This window comes from Pipistrellus kuhlii, unplaced genomic scaffold (assembly GCF_014108245.1).
Source record: "Pipistrellus kuhlii isolate mPipKuh1 unplaced genomic scaffold, mPipKuh1.p scaffold_m20_p_5, whole genome shotgun sequence".
Classification (NCBI taxonomy): Eukaryota; Metazoa; Chordata; class Mammalia; order Chiroptera; family Vespertilionidae; genus Pipistrellus; species Pipistrellus kuhlii.
In genome coordinates this window covers 25,161,831-25,182,548 of record NW_023425551.1, presented here as the reverse complement: position 1 = coordinate 25,182,548, position 20,718 = coordinate 25,161,831, and the positions used below count along the sequence as shown (strand labels likewise).

The 20,718-nt window shown below is 38.5% G+C and overlaps 1 protein-coding gene across 3 annotated transcripts in view; it reads right to left on the bottom strand.

Annotated features, from left to right (window-relative positions):
• Positions 1-20,718, bottom strand: part of GRM1 (glutamate metabotropic receptor 1) — a 276,789-nt gene that overhangs the window by 47,702 nt on the left and 208,369 nt on the right. For all 3 annotated transcript variants that reach the window (XM_045572851.1, XM_036414734.2, XM_036414733.2), the window contains exons 5-6: positions 12,888-13,134; positions 8,247-8,415 (exon numbers count right to left, since the gene is read on the bottom strand). In XM_045572851.1, the coding sequence (XP_045428807.1) occupies positions 8,247-8,415; positions 12,888-13,134 (416 nt within the window). The remainder of the gene's footprint in view (positions 1-8,246; positions 8,416-12,887; positions 13,135-20,718) is intronic.

Here is a 20,718-nt window from a genome sequence, read left to right as displayed (position 1 = left end):
TCTCTACTTTATGAAGTGTTTGGTCTCATTATTTTTTTTTTAATTTTTTAATTAAATTATTATCTCTGTACATATACCATTAAGGTGTGGCCCCTCTGGGGTCTCTACTTAATTTCTTGTGCATTCAACAAGGTGTTGCCACTCTGGCTTGTGAAGACTGGAACAATTTCTGGCTCCATGTGAGCTTTACAATCCAGCTACCCAGTAATTATTCTTTACCTGGACTTCTAAAAATTACATTTTTATTGGTTTCAGAGAGGAAGGGAGAGAGAGACAGAAACATCAATGATGAGAGACAATCATTGATCAGCTGCCTCCTGCTCACCCCCTACTGAGTATCTAGCCTGTAACCTGGGAATATGCCCTTGACCAGAATTGAACCCGGGACCCCTCAGTCCATAGGCCAGTACTCTATCAACTGAGCCAAACCAGCTAGGGCTACTTGGACTTTTTGAATTTTGTCCTACTCTTCTCAAATCCGCATTCCATCAAATACTTAAGACAATTCACAGCCAACTTCTGGGACTTTTTCTGCATAGACCTTTCCTCCCCCTTACTTTGCATTACAAATTCTAGCTGCCTTGGGGAAACTCCTCTGGTTTCCGTCTTGTAAAATTAGTGAGGTGGCCAAGCTCTGTTTGTGTTCTCCCTCAGTGAACAACAACCAGGAAACTGCCTCGAGGCAGAAAGCCCGAGTGATTTTAAGGTTCACCTTGTTGGTCTCCCCTCTGAAATCAAGGTCATGTGCTGCTCCTCAACATGGGAACACAATTATTTCATACACTGTGTCAAGTTTTCAATTGTTTACAGTACAAGGCAAAGTCTGGACTCTGTTACTCCATCATGACTAGAAGCAAAGTCTCTGCCCAACACCTAAAACATTATCACGTTTTCATACGTAAAGTAAAAAATTAAACTGCAAATATTGGCATCCCTTAAAGTCATGCCAACTGTAGCCTTTGTAAAAATAAAATTCTATTTTCTCAGATCAGGTTGAATTTCATACCACTATTTTAGAATTACATTAAAAATATCAAATGACAGTATATTTTCAGAAAAAGTAAAGGTTTTCTTTATCTTCTTTTTCATTCAAATAACTTTGGAAAGGATAATCAAATTAAGTCTTTTTTTTAAAAAAGCCGCCATACCTACACTCAGAAGAAGTATGGGGAATTTACATTACACATGACAAAATTTTCTAAATGATAGGAGAATAATTAATAAATAAAAATTGCTTTTAAATCTTACTTAGTATTAAAAGTATATTAAATATCATCACAAAATCCTGTATATCTCTTCAATCATTGCTATCTTTTTCTCTGACTATAAAGTTAATACTACTAATTAGACAAATCCAAATGGTGATAATGCTAAACAAATTTATTTACACAGGATGACTGTAAAGGTAGATCCTAGGGGTAGCTGGCACATGAAAATATTAAAAATTAGGGTTTGAATGACTGAATAAATGAGTGAATAAGTGTTTAGCTTATACCTTTAATTAATAATTAAAAAGGAAGCTTCTTAAATGGAGTTATTTTTACTACTCTTTTATTCAGCTACCAAGTAAGTGTAATTTTGTTAAATATTGTCTATAATATGGAATTTGTATTTTCTATTTTCAGCCACACCTTAGACTGAGATTTTGTAACTTTACAGCTGAATTTTGGTCCCTGTTACCTAATCATGTAATAGGTCTCCAATTTCTTCTCACTCTAGAGTGCTATACACAGTTGCCAAGATCATCTGTATAGACTGTATACTCCTCAAAAAAAGGGACTTCCATTGTTTTCAGATCAAAGTCATCAAGATACAGAACTGAACCAAGAACACACAGTAGGCAGCAAATGAATGAGTGTCAAATTGAATCTTTAAAAAAATATATAGTTAAGCCATTTAAGGAATTTTAGTGCCTCCTTAATCCAACACTTTTGAAATATAATGTCTGCTCTTTGGTTAGGCATTCACTTTGTCCTTGATCCTTGTTTCTGCTCCTAACTTTATTAATTTTTTACACAATTCTGCTCTATAAGGAAAAACATTCTCCATGCCAACCCCTGCATTTGTCCTCATTAATGTCCACATAACTAGGTTTGCTTTATTTGTTTTGGAGGGAGATTTTAAGTAGAGTAGATACACTATCAAATTTGTAATTCATGTGGCTTGCTTTTCAGAGGGATTATTCTGGTTGCTGTGTAGAGAACATACTTTAAGAAGAGAAAGAGAGAGAGGGACAAAATAGTGTGTTTTCGTGTCTGTCTGTGTGTGTGTGTGTGTGTGTGTGTGTGTGTGTGTGTGTTTTAACCACCAGCTCTAACATAGAACTATATAGTAAACAAATAACTATATTTTAATAGAAGAATGACTATTACCTTTTTCCATTTCAAATGTCATCTTTCCTCCATCAGTTTATGTCACTACTTTCAAGAATAGATATAATATCAAAAGTTGCAGTATTTCTAGAGCGATAAACCCTTTGGTAACATTAATTTACTTGGAATTTTATAATAATTAAATTGCTTTTGTACTCTATTTCATATCTATATGGTAGATATGTTTCATTTCAGATACATTTTTAAAATTTTCAAGTTATTATGCCTAATTTATGTTTTAGTCTCCCCAAGTCATGAATATTCTTCATTATTTTTATATCCATCATTCTCATTGATTTTTTTTGCATAGGGTATTCATTCAATAAGTGACTAATATTTTTTTCATATTTTTTTTCACAGGAAAACACTTCCTATGACAGCTCTAAGTCATGATAAAAGGCGTGGTATTTCATGGAAACTACCTTGGAAGGACCAATGCTTAGTGAGGCAGAGGATCTGTTGCTTCTTTTCCCATCACGTATACATGGTGCTGTACTTATTGTTAGTGAGACCTGAGACCTGCTGCTGCACACAATGCTGTGCTTCAATTCCACATACACTGTAGGAGTCTGGAGGTATTTATGCCACAGGAAACCAACTATTCACTTTCTGACTCAGTCTCTGAAGAGATTTGTAATGGATTTTTAAAAAATTAAGATTTATTTAGAAAAAGGAGGAAAGAATACAGCATCAAGAGAATATAATGAAGGAAAAGTAACTATAAGTTAAAGGAAATAGGGGAAAATGTCTTCAGAAGGGAAATACCTGAGAGACTAGCAGGATAAAAAAAAATGGGTCTACTCAATTAAGACTATAGAAGAACCAGCTGCAAGAGAGAAGATAGCCCTGTCCTCCCATGTCTCATCCTGCATGAGAGCTTGGACAATGATCAATTCTAATCATTGGTATGTTTTTCTCCAGCTACACCTTGAGTTCCTTGAAGAAAGGGCTGTGCTTATTTTTCCTTTGCATTCAGAATGCTGGCATAGTTCTGGGCACATATTAATTCTCAATAATTTGTCTTTTAAAAGGACATAATATAGAATATGACATAAAGAGAAGAAATGGAAATAAATAATTCAAAGAGAATAAAAAGAAAAGGTAATTGAAAAGTGTGTTGCAAGAACTAAATAAGAATATCAACTTAGGGAGGTCCTACATTTATTATAGAGAAAATGTAATAAAATGTTATAGGAATACAAAATGATCACTAGTATAGACATATACTGAAGGCAGCTATGCGTGAGGAATTCTGTACAGAATGACACAGAATTATACTCCGTGGGGAGAAGTTAATTATGTGCATTTTTCAGCTAGAAAACAGCTGCAGAAGGAATCAATACCTTGTGCAAATCTCAGTCACGTTATCTCCAGTTATTTCCAAGAGTTAGGCTCCTCTTAGAATAATAATGGCTGGCAGGGTGATGACATGTTATGCTGAGAACCAAAATTATATCTCAGAGGTTGGCAAAAATCCTTTGTTAAGTGGCCCAGTATGCCAAATACGGTGCTATGCATAAGGACAAATAAATGAAAAGACCTGATCATTGAGGTTAAAAAAGCTCAAAACCTAACATACTGCATTAAGTACACTGCTAGAAGGAGGAATAAAATGCTTACACAGAGAACACACATTTAATCACTCATTCATTCATTTGTGAAAGGTTAAAGAGAATAAAATGTGGCAGAGAAAAACTTATTGTGCTTAGCAGATATTTTCCAAAATCTTGTAACCTCGAGCACCGCATAGGCCAGATAACCACTAGCCATCTAACACTGGGAGGAACCAAGCACCAACTGGACCCTTGCAGCCAGCAAAAATTAGCAAAAACCTTTTCCCCCCTCCCTGCTTTCTTTGCCGATGCCTTTGTCGGTCTCAGCCCACCTGTACCCCCGTGCCTAGAATAAAATCTCTTTTGATATATGATGGCCTCATGTCATAAGAGTGCAACCCCAGCCCAGCCCGAACATTTCAATTTGCAGTGTGTGTTTAGAGTGCCTACAATGTGCCGGGAACTATGTGAAAACTAGAAATAATCAGTGAACAAAACAGAAAATATCTCCATCCTTGAGGGGCTATCATTCTACAGAAGGGCTTTGAGAAAAGAGCTGAAAAAAGAGGAATAGGGTTCAGGACAGGCACCAAAATGAGGCAAGTGCAGCGCCTAGGAACCACATTTAAAGAGGTATGCACCCTCCATGCTGAGCAACTACCCACCCTGAACTTGCAGGACCTTGAGAGTGAGGGTCTCTTTGAAAGTCTGTGCCCTAGGTACCTCACTTGCCTCACCTTGGTCCATGTCCTGATAGGGGGACACCTGGAATAGGAAGATGCAATTTTACATATTGTGGTGAAGTAAGGCCTCATCAAGATAATGCCATCTGAATAAAGATGTGAGAGAGGGGAAGGGAGTGTGCCCTGAATATATCTGGTGGAAGAGTGGTCTAGGCAGTGGGAACAGCTCGAGTAAAGACCAGGTAGGATGAGTACCTTGTATACTCATACGGTGGCCTTCCTCCTCTACTTTTCTGTATGAAAGTTATATTTCAAAAAGTTTACTAAGAAAAGTAAGTGGGCTCTGCTTCTGTAACGGCCGCCTTCAACACACAGCAGCCCTGCTGTGCTTTTGCTCTGCCCACTATTGTGGGATTCAGCAGCAGCTCCTGGCAGACCTGCCCCTAAAAGTGGTGGACAGGGTGGGTACAAGGTAAGATGATCACCAAAAAGTTCAGTAACCAAGAGATCAAAGCATGAGAAGTGAAGATGGAGGTATTACTGAGTGGCTGTGGATAAATTTACAATTCCGTGGAACTTCTCATTACAACCAGTGTGTGAAAAGTTTCCTCCTTGTCCAAAGAAAGTATAGTTTTCTGTTTACACATGCACAACATAATACAAAAAAAAAATTGCCTTCTACATTTTTCAAAATTTTAGCCAATATGTTTTTTAGCAGCTGGGACAGATCAGATCATCATTATGTAATCATAGGCTTCTCAAATAAGGATTTAAAAATATTTTTTTTATGGACAATTCGTATTGAGAACCTGCCATCCTGCTATAGAGTTTAGAAAATATTGCATCACAGAGGAACCACATTGTTGTTTCACTGGTTGCCAACATGGTTATATTAACTATGAGCAATTTAAATGGGCAGTCTTCTTTGATTCACAAAAAGAGAATGTTGAGATGTTTTGGGATAGTTACGATGGATAATGTTATCGCTAATTTTCTTAGCCAGTCTTTTGGCTATGCGAGAATTGTTCTTATCTTAGAAAACATAATTTGAGGTGTGAAGATATAAAGCTTCCTTTGTATTTGTACCTCACCTTTTAAATGGTTCAGGGAAAAATAGTTACGGTAACCCAATTCTGAAGGTAATAGATTGTAAGGTATGTGTAACTGGGCTTTTCTCCACATGCATAAGGTGACATGACAAAATGACATGACAGTATGGCATCTGCAATGAGGAACCATTTATGATATATTCTATGTTCTCCTAATGTCTCCAAAAATTCTGTCAGATTGGTCAGATGAGATTCGTAGAAAGTAGTGATTTTCCTCCACTCTCCACACCCAAACTTCCAGTCCCAAAACCATCAATTGGAGTAGAAAATCCAAAGACACATTTAAGGGGGGGGAACAGAGAGGTGAGCAGAAAAAACAAGAATAGAACGGCAGTGAAAGCGATCTGCAGGGTCCTTTCCCATGATTTCTCTACCTGTTGCCCTGTCTCTAACAAACTCTCCCTACCACCTTCACAAATATTGCTTCCTTAATTCTAGATTCTGTTCTTTCAGCATTTTAAATGTGGACCTTTGCTTATAATTTTAGTGTGAATTATTGAGAAAATAAGGCTTAGCAATCAACATTTGCATTTGTAGGAAACATATTGGTTCATATAATGAAAGATAGTAGAACAACATATGGCTGTGGGGTATGAGAGTTTTGGGTTGGCACCAAGCCCAGCTCTGGCACTTTCTACTGAGAAAGCTTGGATAAGATAAATCAATCCATCTGTACCTCAGACTCCTCATCTGTAAAGTGGGGTGATGATACCTGCTTGTAAAGGGTTGTTTCAAGGGATAATTGTAATCATGATGCCTGCAAAGCATTATTGTTTGCATAAGTATATGCTTGATAAATGTGAGTCCCTGACCTCCACCATCTCTTTTCCTCTTTTCACTTTCTCTTCCTTTGCCTCCTGCTCCTTCTCACCTCTTTCCTGCCCTTCTCTGCACCATGGAAAGTCACAGCAGGCTTGGTAAGGGAGACAATCATATGTGCAGAACACTTGCTGTTCCCTTGCAGATGTACTTGTGCACGTTTTATGTGCTGCCTCAGATTCACTTCACCAGTCTCATGTGAAAGAATTTCATCGGGACCAGAATTAAAAAAAAAAAAAAAAAGTATTCTTGGGGAAAAGCAGTGCTAATGTTCAGCTCATTTACAGTGACTGTGTTTACACAACTGAAACATTTAGGCACTGAGAGGAAACTAATGGTATCTTTAAGCCTCCTGAATACCCCACGCTATGTGCACCTCATAGAACTCCTAGCTCAAATCTCCCATGATCCATCATTTAAGTATTAACCATGAGTGTGGTGGGCGGCCTCCAGGACCCTGTCACAGCACTAGAATAAAGTCAATTTGGATTGGTGAGTTGTCATGACAGTTATTAAATCCTTTCATCATCATATCTGCAGAGAAAGCACACGATACTGAAAGCTAGGATGATTTGTCTCAGACGTTTGTTTCATCTTCGAAGTGGCTGGTGTCAGTGGGAGGTTGAGTCCATCAGGACAGCTGCAAAAGACGTTGCGGGTGGCAAATCTCTATCTTTTTTGATCAGGAGAGATAAGGCTTTTCCAGTTTCCACTCCACTTCTGCACATGACACCTGAGTGTACCTCACTCCTGCAGGTGGTTACACAGCTCATGAGAATGGCACAGCAGGATGGCCATGGCTCATGGTGAGAGGGTCAGAGCCACACAGGGCACCTACTCCAGCTCCAGCTGTGCAGGGTGACACTTATGTGACAGACTGTTTGCTCCCAGAGACAGATCACAGAAAATTAGAGATGGAAAGACCTGTCAGGTCATTTAATCAATACCCTTGCCAGCTCATAATCATGCCCGTCCACTCCATTTCCTAGCGCATTATCCAGATGGATTTTAAATAGCACGGGATACAGAGAGCACTGTCTTTATGGCTTCTTCGTCGAGATTCTCTCTAGCACATCCGGCTAAATGCTCGTTATTAATGTTTATTTACCCTAGTTGTATGTATACAGTCATATCATGGTTACTTACAAGTTGGGGAAAAGGCATCTGATAATATGCTGAGGACTTTCTAGCTGAGAACTCTCTCTCGGCTAGAAAATACCAGTTTCAGGAAAAGCAAAGAACTTGGTGGAGAAATGATCAGCAGTACTTCTGTGTTACCTCATTCAACTTCTTTTATTTTAGTTATGTGCTTAGTTAGCATTATTCAGCTCTTGCTTTCTTTAACAATGGCCAGAACTACAACTAAACAGTATCATTTGTTTTGGTTTCCACTTTTACATCTGTTTCAGTTTTTAAATTCATCATGCATCGCCTTGCTTTCCATATTGCATTTTAAAATCCTGCATCATCACTGTGAATCAGTTAAAGACTATTCCAAATATTTAAATGGTTTTCCTATTCCATTTCCTAATATTCCTTTGTCTTTTCAATTTTAGCTAACCACAAGCACAAAAATAGTAACCCTGGTCCATCCTTCCTGGATAGTCTTATCTAAGAAAAATGTCTACGCATTATTTTATTTTATTTTTTTGTCCAGGCAGGGGGGCCTCCTCATGAACACAGTCTGAGAACGATTTGTGGCTGGCTTACCTTAATTTGACCCTTTAAGCAAGGCTCGCTGCACACAGACCGCACCATGCCACTCTTGTTCATCTGGATTTTGTAGTCATCAATGTTCAACACCCCCTCGTGCCAGGTTCCCACGTGTACATAGTCATAGCGATTAGCTTCAGTGTACTGCAGATTCATGATGTCATACCTACAAAAAAACAACTTGTGTGTCCTGGAGAATATGGACATAATGTACAAAGCAAAGAAATTTGGTAAATCTATACTAACAAAGAGAAGAAAGTAAAAGCTGAAATCATCTCCTGTCCTAACACCAGCTTCTGCTGATATTTCAGTTTGTTTGTAATGTTTCCACTGTGTTTGTTTTATTTTTTAAATGTGTATCCCATTCTCAATTTCTGTGTATTGCCTATATTTGCTAAAGAACACAGTATTCTTGGGCTTTCTCTATGCGTGTTTTCCAAAATAATATTTCTATATGTCTATGTGTGCTGAGTTGGTCATTTCTTCCAACTCATTACGCCCGAAGTCGTTGTTTGAACAAGTAGCAAGTCTGGAGAACATTAACTCCTTGACTTAACTACTTTTATTCCAGTTTTCCTTTTTACATTCTGTTGCCATTTTCATTACACTGGATTGAAAGAGGTGAATTTTATAGAGTTTGGAACCTATTTTAGGTGCCATTAGAGTAAGAACTCTGAGAAATGCATCTTTATGAGACTGAAGCGCTACCTACTGCGCTAACGAGGCATCTAGAAATGCATCTTTAATTAGCAAGGATGTTGGGGATTTATCATCTTGCTCATTAACATTAACTGGTCTTATCCCTGGTGAGGACAAACATTCCTAAATCCAAAAAAGTTATGTCAGTTGATTTCAGTAATTTCAAAAGTTGCAAAGCTACACAACAGCAAAATCTGCATTGAGAAATCATCTCTGTAGCCTGAGTGTATTCTGGGGGCAGACCTCAGCATATTCCACTCCCCTGTGTGATGGAAACAGGTCAGGACTTGGCATTGAAATGCATGAGCTGGAATACCTTTTCTAACATTTATTTCTACTTTAGGTTAAACTATTTAGAAATGTCATTAAATTTTTAAGGATCATGGGCTTCTTGTGGGGATTTATAACCATAAGGTATGTAAGAAACTATTTCACAGGTGGAGCAAAGGCACATATATAAGGCAATATGAATATATCAGTCATATGTATATTTGTATGAATGCCCTACAATTCTCTGGTTATTTCTATTACCATAAGAAAACAGGAGAACATTTTTGTGCTGGCAATGCCATTTATCTCTCAGCACCAAATATGTTCTGGCATTTCTCAATCTTCTCTGCATGCTACTATGGACTCAGGTAAATTATAATTCACAAAGATCTGACTGTCATGCTGACTCTGCAAAGGGGGATGGTTTTCTGCAGTACCTGTGATGAGCTTTCAACCTCCCGAGCTAGAAGGTAAGAGGCTTTGTCTCTTGCTCTTTGCTCTTGACCCAAAGAAATTGATGACAATTAACCAATACATACTTATCTTCCTCAGCTCTCTTCCACCTTTCCCCAAGGCCCCTATTCCACCCTGGAATTCCTTCCAAACCAGATTCAGACTCAGAATCCTCCAGGAAGCTACCACTCATCAACCTTATGTTGGTATCTGAAACCTATTGGTTGTATCTGTCCTAGTTCTTTATCTACACAACTCATGTTCTTTATTGGCTTTTCTTCCTGCTTTCAATGTGCAAACACCCACAGGGTAGCTAGTGGCTTCTTCACATTCAGACTCTAGCAATGTCTACAAATAGCAGTCTCCTACAGGGAAAGGGGAGACTGAGAGAGTGAAGGAAGTTATCCCCCTACTTTTCCAGGTGAACAAAACCTACCTACAGTTTCATCTCTTGGCTGATCTGACTTTTGGCTACCAGAGGATTCTTATTTTCCTGGCTATTGAGACACACCCGAATGTTCTTTAGAGTAGCTGTCTGAGCGATATCCATGTAGATGTTAACTGAGGGCTGATGGTTCGCACTCATTCTACAGATCAATGATACTAATCTACACCTCCAATTCTTTTCCATTTTAAACTCACAGTGATAGCACCAGCTGTAAATGTTCACTAAGAATGGTTTTCTTTTTCCATTTCCTTTAATTTTTATGTTTTACTCCATGTTACATCATTAAATCTTATGTAGGTGCTTCCAATGAAGGCTTAAATGCAATGCCAGCTTTAGAGTATCTTTTCCCTATAAATTCATTTCCTAAGATTTTATTTCAACTTCCTCATTTGCCCTTAGAAGAGGAGAAATCAGTTCACACTTCATTAGCATGCAAAACCTGAAAAGCTCACAATTTTTTTGTATGAAAAATGCATTTTTTAAAAATCCCAAAAGCCAGAAGGGAAAAAAACAAAAACAAAAAACTGAAAGATACCAAGGGAAAAGTACTGTCTTAACAAAAAGAGGCCTCCCTTTGCTGTATGTGTTAATGAGCACTGCTCTTTTCTCCTGACCCGGTCCCTGCCTGCCCAGCACGCTGGCATTTATTTGGAATATTCCTCATGCTGTAAATTACAACTTGACAACATCCTTTCAAAGCATCCAGTTCATGTTACATGATGATTAGCTAAAATAATTACAGATGGATCCAAAAGCTTGGACGGCATTGTGACAGGAGACGGAAGCAGAGGGAGTGGATTGAAACAGAAATTGATCACAGAAGATGATCAATTTCAAGCATGAGGAAATAATCCTTGAAAAGACACCCAGGGGAAAGGCCATCATCTAAATATACAATTAAAGATAGAGAGAAAAAAACAAGCTAAACTTGTGTCCCAATATTTTGAATAACTTATAAATAGAGAGAGGAAGAGAAAACGTGTATTTACAGGGTGTCTAAAAATGCATTTGGTCCTTTGCCGGAAGGGAGGTTCCCTTTCCAAGCCTGATCCTTTTCAGAGCCCAGTTTCCAGTGGGACGCAGCATTATAACCATGGGTCAGTGCTGTTCTGAATCTCAGATCCACTAGGTCCACCTGGAAACCATCTTAAGATGCTTAGCATCTGGAAACCTTCCACGTGCCCAGGCCCTCAATCATTCCATCCATCTCCTTCACATGTTTACCTAAACTTGCTCCCGCCTAATGGAAGCTTGAAAGGAATCTAATAAATTCATCGTTTAATTGCTGACAATTACTTAGATGATTTATCTTTCTGAGAGCTGGTGGATTTTAACAGGGAGAACCACTTGGCCCCACAAGGCATTCTCTATACGTAGAACTTCACACTTACATGAGAGGAGGAGATATGTGGAGAATTATTTAGGGTATCTTACAGTAGTCTCTCCCAAATAGTTTCTTCCAGTGCCTTTGAAATGACATTGAGACCATTGCCAGCAACCTTGCCTAATTTTAGGATTAGCTAAAGGCAGAGTGATGTGGCAAAAAGATTACAAGCCTCAGTCTCACACGGCACTGCCTCCACCAGCTACTGTCAGTGTGATTTAAGGTAAATTTTTTATTACCTTATTAGTTTCTCTAACACTCAGCTTTATCAGATGTAAAAAGGATAAAGATTAAGGTGACCAGACTTCTTTAATCGGGACTTTTTAAAAACACCGTGGGACATGGAACAAATTGTTCAAAAGCGGGACGTCTGGTCACCTTAATAAAGATATGCTTATAGCAATGACTTGATGTTCCATTTTAATACAGCATATGCTTTCCCAAAATCTCTCTTTCTGCAAAACCATCTTATGAGAGAGAGAAAAGAAAGATTGTGGGTATCCAGGTCAGGGCCTTTTTCTTTCCTGTTGCAACTTTTAATTCCTATGTCACTATTCTGATTACTCCTTGTCTAGGAAATGTCATATGAACAAACATAACTACTCTTTATACTGACCTCGCTCTCTATGTATTAATGTAATACGAGCTAACTGGTATTATAAAAGCAGTATTATTAAACAGACTAAATATAAAATGACAGAGGAGAAAGGAAAATAATTCCCCTAAATCATTTTATATTTAGTCTGTTTATATATATATACATGTATATACATATATGCATATATACACATATACATATATACATATATACATATACATATAAATATATATATAGTGTAATTTTCCTTTGCTTCTTAATTCTTTGGAAGCCATAGAGACTCAAATACCAGAAGGAAAATTCTTTCCTTTCTTATTCCAAGAGAAACATAAGTTAGCCTGAGACAAAGGGATACATATGTTGGACTTCATTCTCCCCGTATAGTAAGCTCTTTAAGCAGGTGTAACATTAAAATACTTTACCACCTGTGTGGCCTTGGGACAAGAAAGCTGCTCTGGCCTGGAGCTGACAGTGCCGGGGAGAGTTCTGCTGGTGAGATGTCATCTTTTCAGTTTCTGGGGCTCGCAGGAGGTCTAGTATTCTGAGTGGTAGCTGGGTAGGAGTGTAATCCTGGCAAGAGGCAGGATTGTGTGTGTTTACAGTATGTTTTTTTTTCAATGTTTTAAGATGTAATTTGCATATATTAGCCTTGTCTCTTTAGCTTTCTGATTGTTTTGCACATAACACCCAGAAACCATAGAACCAAAGGGGGCCAGAGTTGCCACCTGTCTGGCTCAGGGAGGGTCACACGTTATTCCAGATCCATTACACAAAAGACGGCTTTACCTTCCAGGAGCATCCCCTTTTTCATCAAACCACACCTCTTCTCCGGACACGCCAATGAACGAGGACTTGATGAGGAAGTCCAGGAGTTTGCTGCCGTCGATGGGCTTCATGGCATCGCAGAGGCCCACGTGGCCAGGGCACAGGGCATGGTGCATGTTCTGCAGCCCATGGGCCATGGCGTAGATGGCATTGATGACAAAGCCCATCTTGCTGTCCTGGACGTAGTTTTCTTCTAAGCTTTCATTGCCTGTAATATAAAAACAGATTGCTGTCAAGGCTGCAGTAATGGAGTCCAGGCCTGCAGGTATAATTCTCCGGTGCTTTCAAGGCTCTCAGAGGAAGGGAAAGCCAGGCTCACCCATTCCAGCTTTGTGACTAGCTCTAGCTCTAGTATATTCTGTCTGCAAATAGTTTATTTGGTTTTATTTTCTAACTTTGATAATGGTTTTATAACATAAAAAACAGACTCCATAGAGGTGAAAATTTAAGAAAAACAAAACAACAAAAAAAAAAAACCTTTCAAATATTGCAAGCAAATCCTTCAGGAGCAATGGGAATAGCTCTTATTACCTCGTGGTTCACGGAGACTTATATTAAAATTCTCCCTGTATCTCAATACTGGAAAAATATTCTCGGTAGCCTCTATAGAAACCCACACTCCACAGTAAATCAATTTGTGCATTATCAAAAGCTTGATATTTTCTTTGGGTAATCTCTAGAGTCACAAAAACCCAGAGCAAGAAGAAAAGCTACGTAGTATGAATCTCCTCTTATATATGACTGGCAGTGCAAAAATACTTGAATCAGATTCTCATGTTATTAGAAACTGAGATAAAATAATTTCCTGATGGAGGAGTCTGACTATATTCTTAGCCTTTAGCTTTGACCAGTGGATTGGAAAAATCCTGCAATAATCTCTGCCTGTGTCTGAGGTGATCAAAGGCTCCCCAGGGGGCCAAGCAGTTTCCCAAGAACAGAACTGCATGATAGATGAGCTCCACAGCAGACATCTAAACTCCATCGCTTACACATGGGTGAGACATTCAGAGACCAACTGGCTTTGCTGGAATAAAAGGGACAGGCTTGGAAAACAAAATAGATTTGGAACACACCATTGGCATCATTCAGAGATTTTGTACTTAGTTCCAGAAATTTGCCTCTCTGCAGCGGGCTTTCCCTCCCCATTTGATTGATAGTGAGGGGGTCTACACAATGTGTGATTTGGGTGCGAGAAGCTGGGAAAGTGGTGAGTTCACCTGCAGATGGGCTTGAGAACAACATAAGGCTCCGGGCACCCTGGCCAGCTGACCTTTGTGCTTCGACCTAAATAGGCTGCTGGACAGGAAGGTTCCTGAACTCCAGAGCAGCATAAAGCATTAAGGAAGCTATTGCTTAATAGGAAATGGTTAGTGTAATTTGCTAAAGTATTACTTTTCCAATTGGAAAAAGAACATTTTTTGAGAGGAAATAAGGAGTAAGCAAGGCAGAAAGGGCATTATAAAATAAACCCACAATATAATAATAATAATAATAATAATAATAATAATAATAATAATAAATTCTAGAGAGTTCTGTAAAACAGAGAGCAAACATCTGCAAAAACTGTAAAGTCATTAAAATGGGGTAACGTACGTCTGTTAGCCAGAACCCTGGGTCTCAGTGTTAGTTTGCACGCTGTTCCCTCTCAATTATATCAGGACATAAAAGATATGGATTGATGCCCTGTGTTTGATACATTTTCAACATGCCTTTAAAGACTGCCCCAAACCTCCAGGTGCTGGAGCTAAAAGTTTGAGAAATTAGCAGGACCCAAATTAGAGAAATTAGCAGGACCCAAAGAAAAGGGGGAAAGTAGACAAAAATCGAGTGGCAAAATTGCCTTCACGGCAGCAGCCACTTCAAGGGTTCTCATCCTTACTAAAGCCACCCACTTGTAGCAGCTATTGATGTCGATCCAGGCTCAAACTAAGAAAATATGAGAATAAACACATGGAGTTCTTCACCAAAAGGAAACTTCTCCTTTTTGAACAAGCCTTATGGACACTGAGTTTGTTTTTGTTTCTTGCTATGACTAACTGATTTAAATAGTTATTATATATTTTAAAAGTTATGTTGTTGTCCCCAGTACAAATTTCCTAAGCTGGGGTTGTCCAGTGGATGTGTTATTCATCAGCATAGAGATTACAAGGGTTCTTGGCTTTCCCTGAGATCAGTTTTCCCTTTGATCCATATCTAGGGTGATTACATAACTATTGTCCAAACTGGGTCACATTTGAAAGTGAAGTGAGTGATGATTATTCTGGAAACACAGGGGTAAACACGGCAAATTGGTTAAATGGTGACACAGTTCTTGAGCCATGCTGCTCTTTAACTATCTATTTAGCAATGTTGCATATATGTATGTATACATACAGATGCAATAAAAATCAGTAAAATATTATTAATTTAAAATTTTTACATGTATCTAATTTTAATAAGAAATGAACACATCGATAATACTTGCTACTGTTTTGTGTTTGTTATGTGTGATACTCACAGAATGAGTTCATGATAATCTTGCCAGGCATTCATCTTGCCACTTATGAGTGAGGGAAAGGTGGTGGCATCCAGATGCCAATTGACCCTTGGTGCTTCTGTTACACGCAGCAGCAGCACAAGTTCAGGTACAGAAATCTACAGAGGCAGTGCTCTTCTGGTGACAGAGAATAGGGCATCCTGCTGTCATCAGTATTGCTGTCAAGCTGGCTTGGGGTTTCTCCCTAAGATTGTTCCAGTTGTGCACAGGTGTATCTCTGACTAGGAGCACCGGCGTGCAATCCATCAACCGCAAACTATGACAGAGAAGCTGTCCTGTCAGTATGTATTCTGCAGACAGCCAGGAGGCCAGGCACGCATTTCCAGAGAATATTTGTAACTCATCCCATTTCCAAAATAAACACAAAGAGCTTGCAGAGTTTGTCAATCTGAAATGAACCCATGCACTGGCCGCCCCTGTCAGTCCACTGGGTCCACACGTGAGGAGGCAGCTGCCATCAGTAAGAACTCCTCAGCTCCCAGCTAGCCCAGTAGGAGCTAACATTTGGGAAGGAGTGACAGAGAGAAAAATCATCTGGCCTTTACGGGACCAGCCTCTTTGCCATAGCAACTGTCCCAGATAATGTTGCAAGGATCTATCGTCAAACCAACAGAACATGTTACAGGTTTTCCTGACCAGTGTGGGTAGAATATCCAAACTAATAATATCACCGCTTGGTAAGAAGGTGAAAACATTTTTAAATCCCTAAGGTTTGGGGCCTTTTCATAGCACTAGTCTAAGTGTTATTAGAGAGAAGGGTTTTATGATTCATTTTTCTGTGGTGCATTAACTATTATAGACCACTAGGGTGTCATTAAGGTATTACCTTTTCTAATACACTAAATGGAATCAAATAATTATACTTTACTGTGTTTATTTACCTTCAAAAGAATACCTGCCTAGTACTTCACCATGGATTGTGAAAATGTCTACTTTGGTTCTAAAATAGCAATCTTGTTCTCATTGTGAACCCATATCAAGCATGATAAATTGTTGCCTGACAGCAGCAGCCTGCAGGGCCTCTACAGGGTAGGGACCTACAGTGCAGCTTCTGGAAACAGAAAACTCATGGTGGTTGGGAGGAGGGTCAGCAATTCTATCCACTGACAATTATGACAGCTAATCAGCAGAATGGTGGAGCAGAAAGAACTCCGGACTAAGCACATGAACACCAGTTCTGCCATAAGATGTCAACAATGAGCCATGGAACTTGGACAAGGGTCTACATCTCCCTGGGTCTCCGTTTCCTAATTAAAAAAGAAAAAAACACCACAAGTGGACCATATTCTCTTTCTGAAGTTCTTTCCCAGCTAAAGTTTCTATGCTTCGCTTCTCCAATTCCACATTCATTGGTACTTGGCAAAGCCATTCTCATACACTAGCCTCAGTGTTACTAGGATCTTTTGTAATCCTTGCAAGGCTGTGTGAGATAGGTTCTATTACCATTTTACAAAGGAAGGTGACTAAAGCACAGAGAGGTTAAGAAAACAAGCCCTCATTTCCCTTCAATTAATGCTCTTTTTGTGAAGAGGCTCCTGTTGAGTAACACCTTAGGCTTTTTAGCTCACCTAATGGAAGAAAGGGGAATTAAACTTATTGGGATATTGACAAAAAGAAACTGGGCATGCTCCGCTCAGCCTCCTTCTCTCATTGGGAGGCAGACACTTGACAACACTCAAAGATTCTGGTTGGTTCTCTGGCAAATTCTTTTGTTTTCTATGTATACAATCTCATGACTAATAAGACATATTTTATCATCATTTGACTCCTGGGTCTACTTAATCGAATCCAAATTTGGAAAAGAATTACACTAGCTGTCACACTGAAATCTCATGAGGCATGAATTCAAGTTCACACAGCTAGCAAGGACAGAGGCAGTGGCATCCTGAGCTGGACCTGTGCCCCACCAAACATCATTGTGCATGCAAGTAGCATCCTTATCCAAGCACCAGAGCAGTCCCATAGCAGACAAGACATTCCTTAAAACAGAGAAGTATTACGGGAAATATTGGCAAACATAACTGTCCCTGGAGAAAATATTTTTCTGAGTTCTTGGCATTTGTAGCTCTCCACTCCTCATTTTATCTGACAGCATTATACACTCAATAAATAATTTTTTATAATCTCAATTCATATCAAAATATAAAGACAGTTGTAATTATGTTATATTGTTAAAATATCAAGCAAAGAAAATAAATCATTCTCCTTTAAAGGACCCAAATATTAAATTAATTGAAGGAAATTGAATCAGGTAATTTTTAAATAATTACCTCAAAGAACTAAAATGCCCTCAATTTTTCTTGCAGACCTAGGCTGCTATATCTTTTTAATACTTTTCCAGAGAGAATTTGTGTTCTCAATAGTTTATCCTCATCCATGCTCAAGTCTAGGACCTCTGAATTTTTTGTTCCCACTGACTCTGTATTTTCTTTTTTCCCTATAAAATGTCCTCTGCTCACACCACAGAAAAATATGATCCTTTCACTATTTGTTCTTTTTTCATTTATTAAAATGTAAATAAGCCCCTATGTAGGATGGAAGAGAAGAAAAAAATATCATTTAATCGAGCACGTTATTATCACTGTTAGTGGAATTTTTATTGCCTGAACCCACCTGCTCCTAACATATATGAACAATATAGACATTTTTTTCTAAACACATTATCACAATCTATTGTTAAGAAAGAAATCCTCCAGTTATGTAACACATGAACAACATGCTCCCTGCAAATTGATGATAATTATGGTAAGCTTTCAATTCCCTGAAAATACAATTGCATTTTAGCTAATGTGTATTTCAAAAAATACGGTGTATGTGAAAAACAAATGGGGACAATTGCTAGTATGTTGAAGTGATGCTGAGGATCAGTTCAAAGCATCCCACTGAACTGTGAGGCTCTTTGTCTACAGAGAGAAAACAAGGGCAGCTTGGCATGTGCCTTTGCCTTTGTTATTGATAGGGCATAAAAACAGTAGAATGGAGTTATAAACCACTCCCCCTGGAGTAACTAATCTTTGCAGGTCTGCAGAAAGCATTTGGCAGGTAATCGTAGACATGAAGTATGTTACAGAGAGCTGGCTGCTTTAGTCAATGTGGGAAGTTAGAATGTTGTTAAAATTCATCAGGAACCAACTCCCTTCTCAGCAGCCTACTGGGTCAGAAGCCTTGCCAAGCCTCTTCCTCTTAGCCTCTTCCAATCTCTAAGGAGGTGTGTCTATGCTAATAGCATCACTTGTGCTTATTTATGGGTAACAGGAAACATGATTTCTTTTACATATGTAAGGGATTTTCATGATTTAGTGTAATTATGGTTTATTTTGAGTTCTTGTCAATTGTGTCTTTCTTTTTATTATCTCTGTTTCATGCTACTGTGTTTAGATTTAAATAATAGATTAAAGTGGGTTTTGCAGAAATATAGGGACTATTTGTGAAAACTCTATCAACAGTGCTCAACCTTTTTCATTTCAAGGCACATGTAAACTAATTACTAAAATTCTGAAGCACATAAAAAATACATTTTTTGCTGATCTAACACAAAATATGGGTAATTTTGATTCATTCACATCAGATGGTTATTGTTGTGTTGGCTGTTGTCATTTTTATTTGACAATCTAAGAGAAAAGAGGTCAGTGTCCCTGATTCAATAGTCACGTATTGCATGTTGTAAAAATTCTTGTGCCACACGGGTTACAAATCACTACTACTTATCTCTTACATATTTAATTAGCATCTAATATAGAATCTTCTGGTAACCAATATAGTCTTGTTTTTTACAAACGCAAAGCCATAAAAGTATAACATTGTAAATCTACTTTTATAATTGACTTCTGGTTAATACCATACACTATCTATAATTTGACAAAATGCTATACATAAAGAGTCTACTTTGGGACATATTAAAAAATTTCATATCCTTCAGCCTTTTTCCTGAAATTCATATGCCAGATAGATGGGAGTCTGGAATAGAAACCTAGATAACTCTGAGGTTTAAATACAGGCCATAAGGTAGAAAGCCACACCTGCATCACATAAGAAAGGGACATACTGTGAATTTTCATTTAGAGTTGGTTTCTCCAGGGCATCCTCAGTTGATATTTTACATTGATATTTTATATGGACTTAGGCCCTGTAGACCACATTATCTTTCTAGTATTGCAATTGTGGGGATTTCTTGAATGGCATATTGCCTTTTATATGGTGTTTCCCAGTAGCATCTCTTGAGAGAATAAACTTTGGAATTCCTAAGGGCCTAGTAACTCATTTCTAGTGAGACTTTAGTCAATATCTGTCACAGAAATTAAAAGAGTAACTCATAAGATTAATGGTGTCAAGAGCATAGAGGCCAAGAGTTCTTAGCTGGATCCGCTGATAAAACAAATACAGGGTCCAGACTTTATTCGAATCTGCATGATGTCAACCACTCTTATCATGTTGTGAAGGGTATATTTATAGAGTCAAGAATGCCAGATATTAGTTCTATATGAAGGATCACCTTAAGAACACAGAAGACTAATCCAAATCTATTAAAGTTATATTTAGGAATGAAATATAAACATTATACTTTAGTTGATTAATTGTTCCTCATGGTCTATGAGTTAACAGTTCTGAAATATATATATTAAGGTTGAATATATAAGTGAATGGAAGGCAGCCAGCAGAAGCCGTGTATCAAAGTTGGAGTGGGAAAGCTAGAATAAATCATGTGGTGCTGGTGTCAAGGTGAAGGCATCAGTATGAATTTAAGTTTAGCTATATATACTAGAGACCCATTGCATAATATTCATGCAAGAATAGACCTTCCTTCCCCTGCCTTCCAGCCACCCAGGAGCCAGCAAGTCCCTGCTCCCAGGCTGCCTCCCCACTCCCGGGCTGCCCGGAGCCGGCAAGTCCTTGCTTCTGTCTGGAGCACCACTCCAGTAGCTCCCTCTGCTGCACCCCTTTCTCCTCATAGCAGGCTTCACTTGGCTCCATGCCTTCTTATGCAAATTAACATCCATCTTTGTTGGGTTAATTTGCATACTCACTCTGATTGGCTGTGGGCATAGCAAAGTGATGGTTAATGGGCATGTTTCTCTTTTATTAGGTAAAACATATAATTAATTTATATAGAAATAATTATATATACATGTTTAGATGTGGATTGGTATGCTTATATTTCCCAGCTCCATCTATTGTAGCAACAAGCACACCCAGTGCCAGATCTAGGTTTCTAATGCCATTATCTTATAAAAAAGAGAATTAGGACTCTTTTGGAGA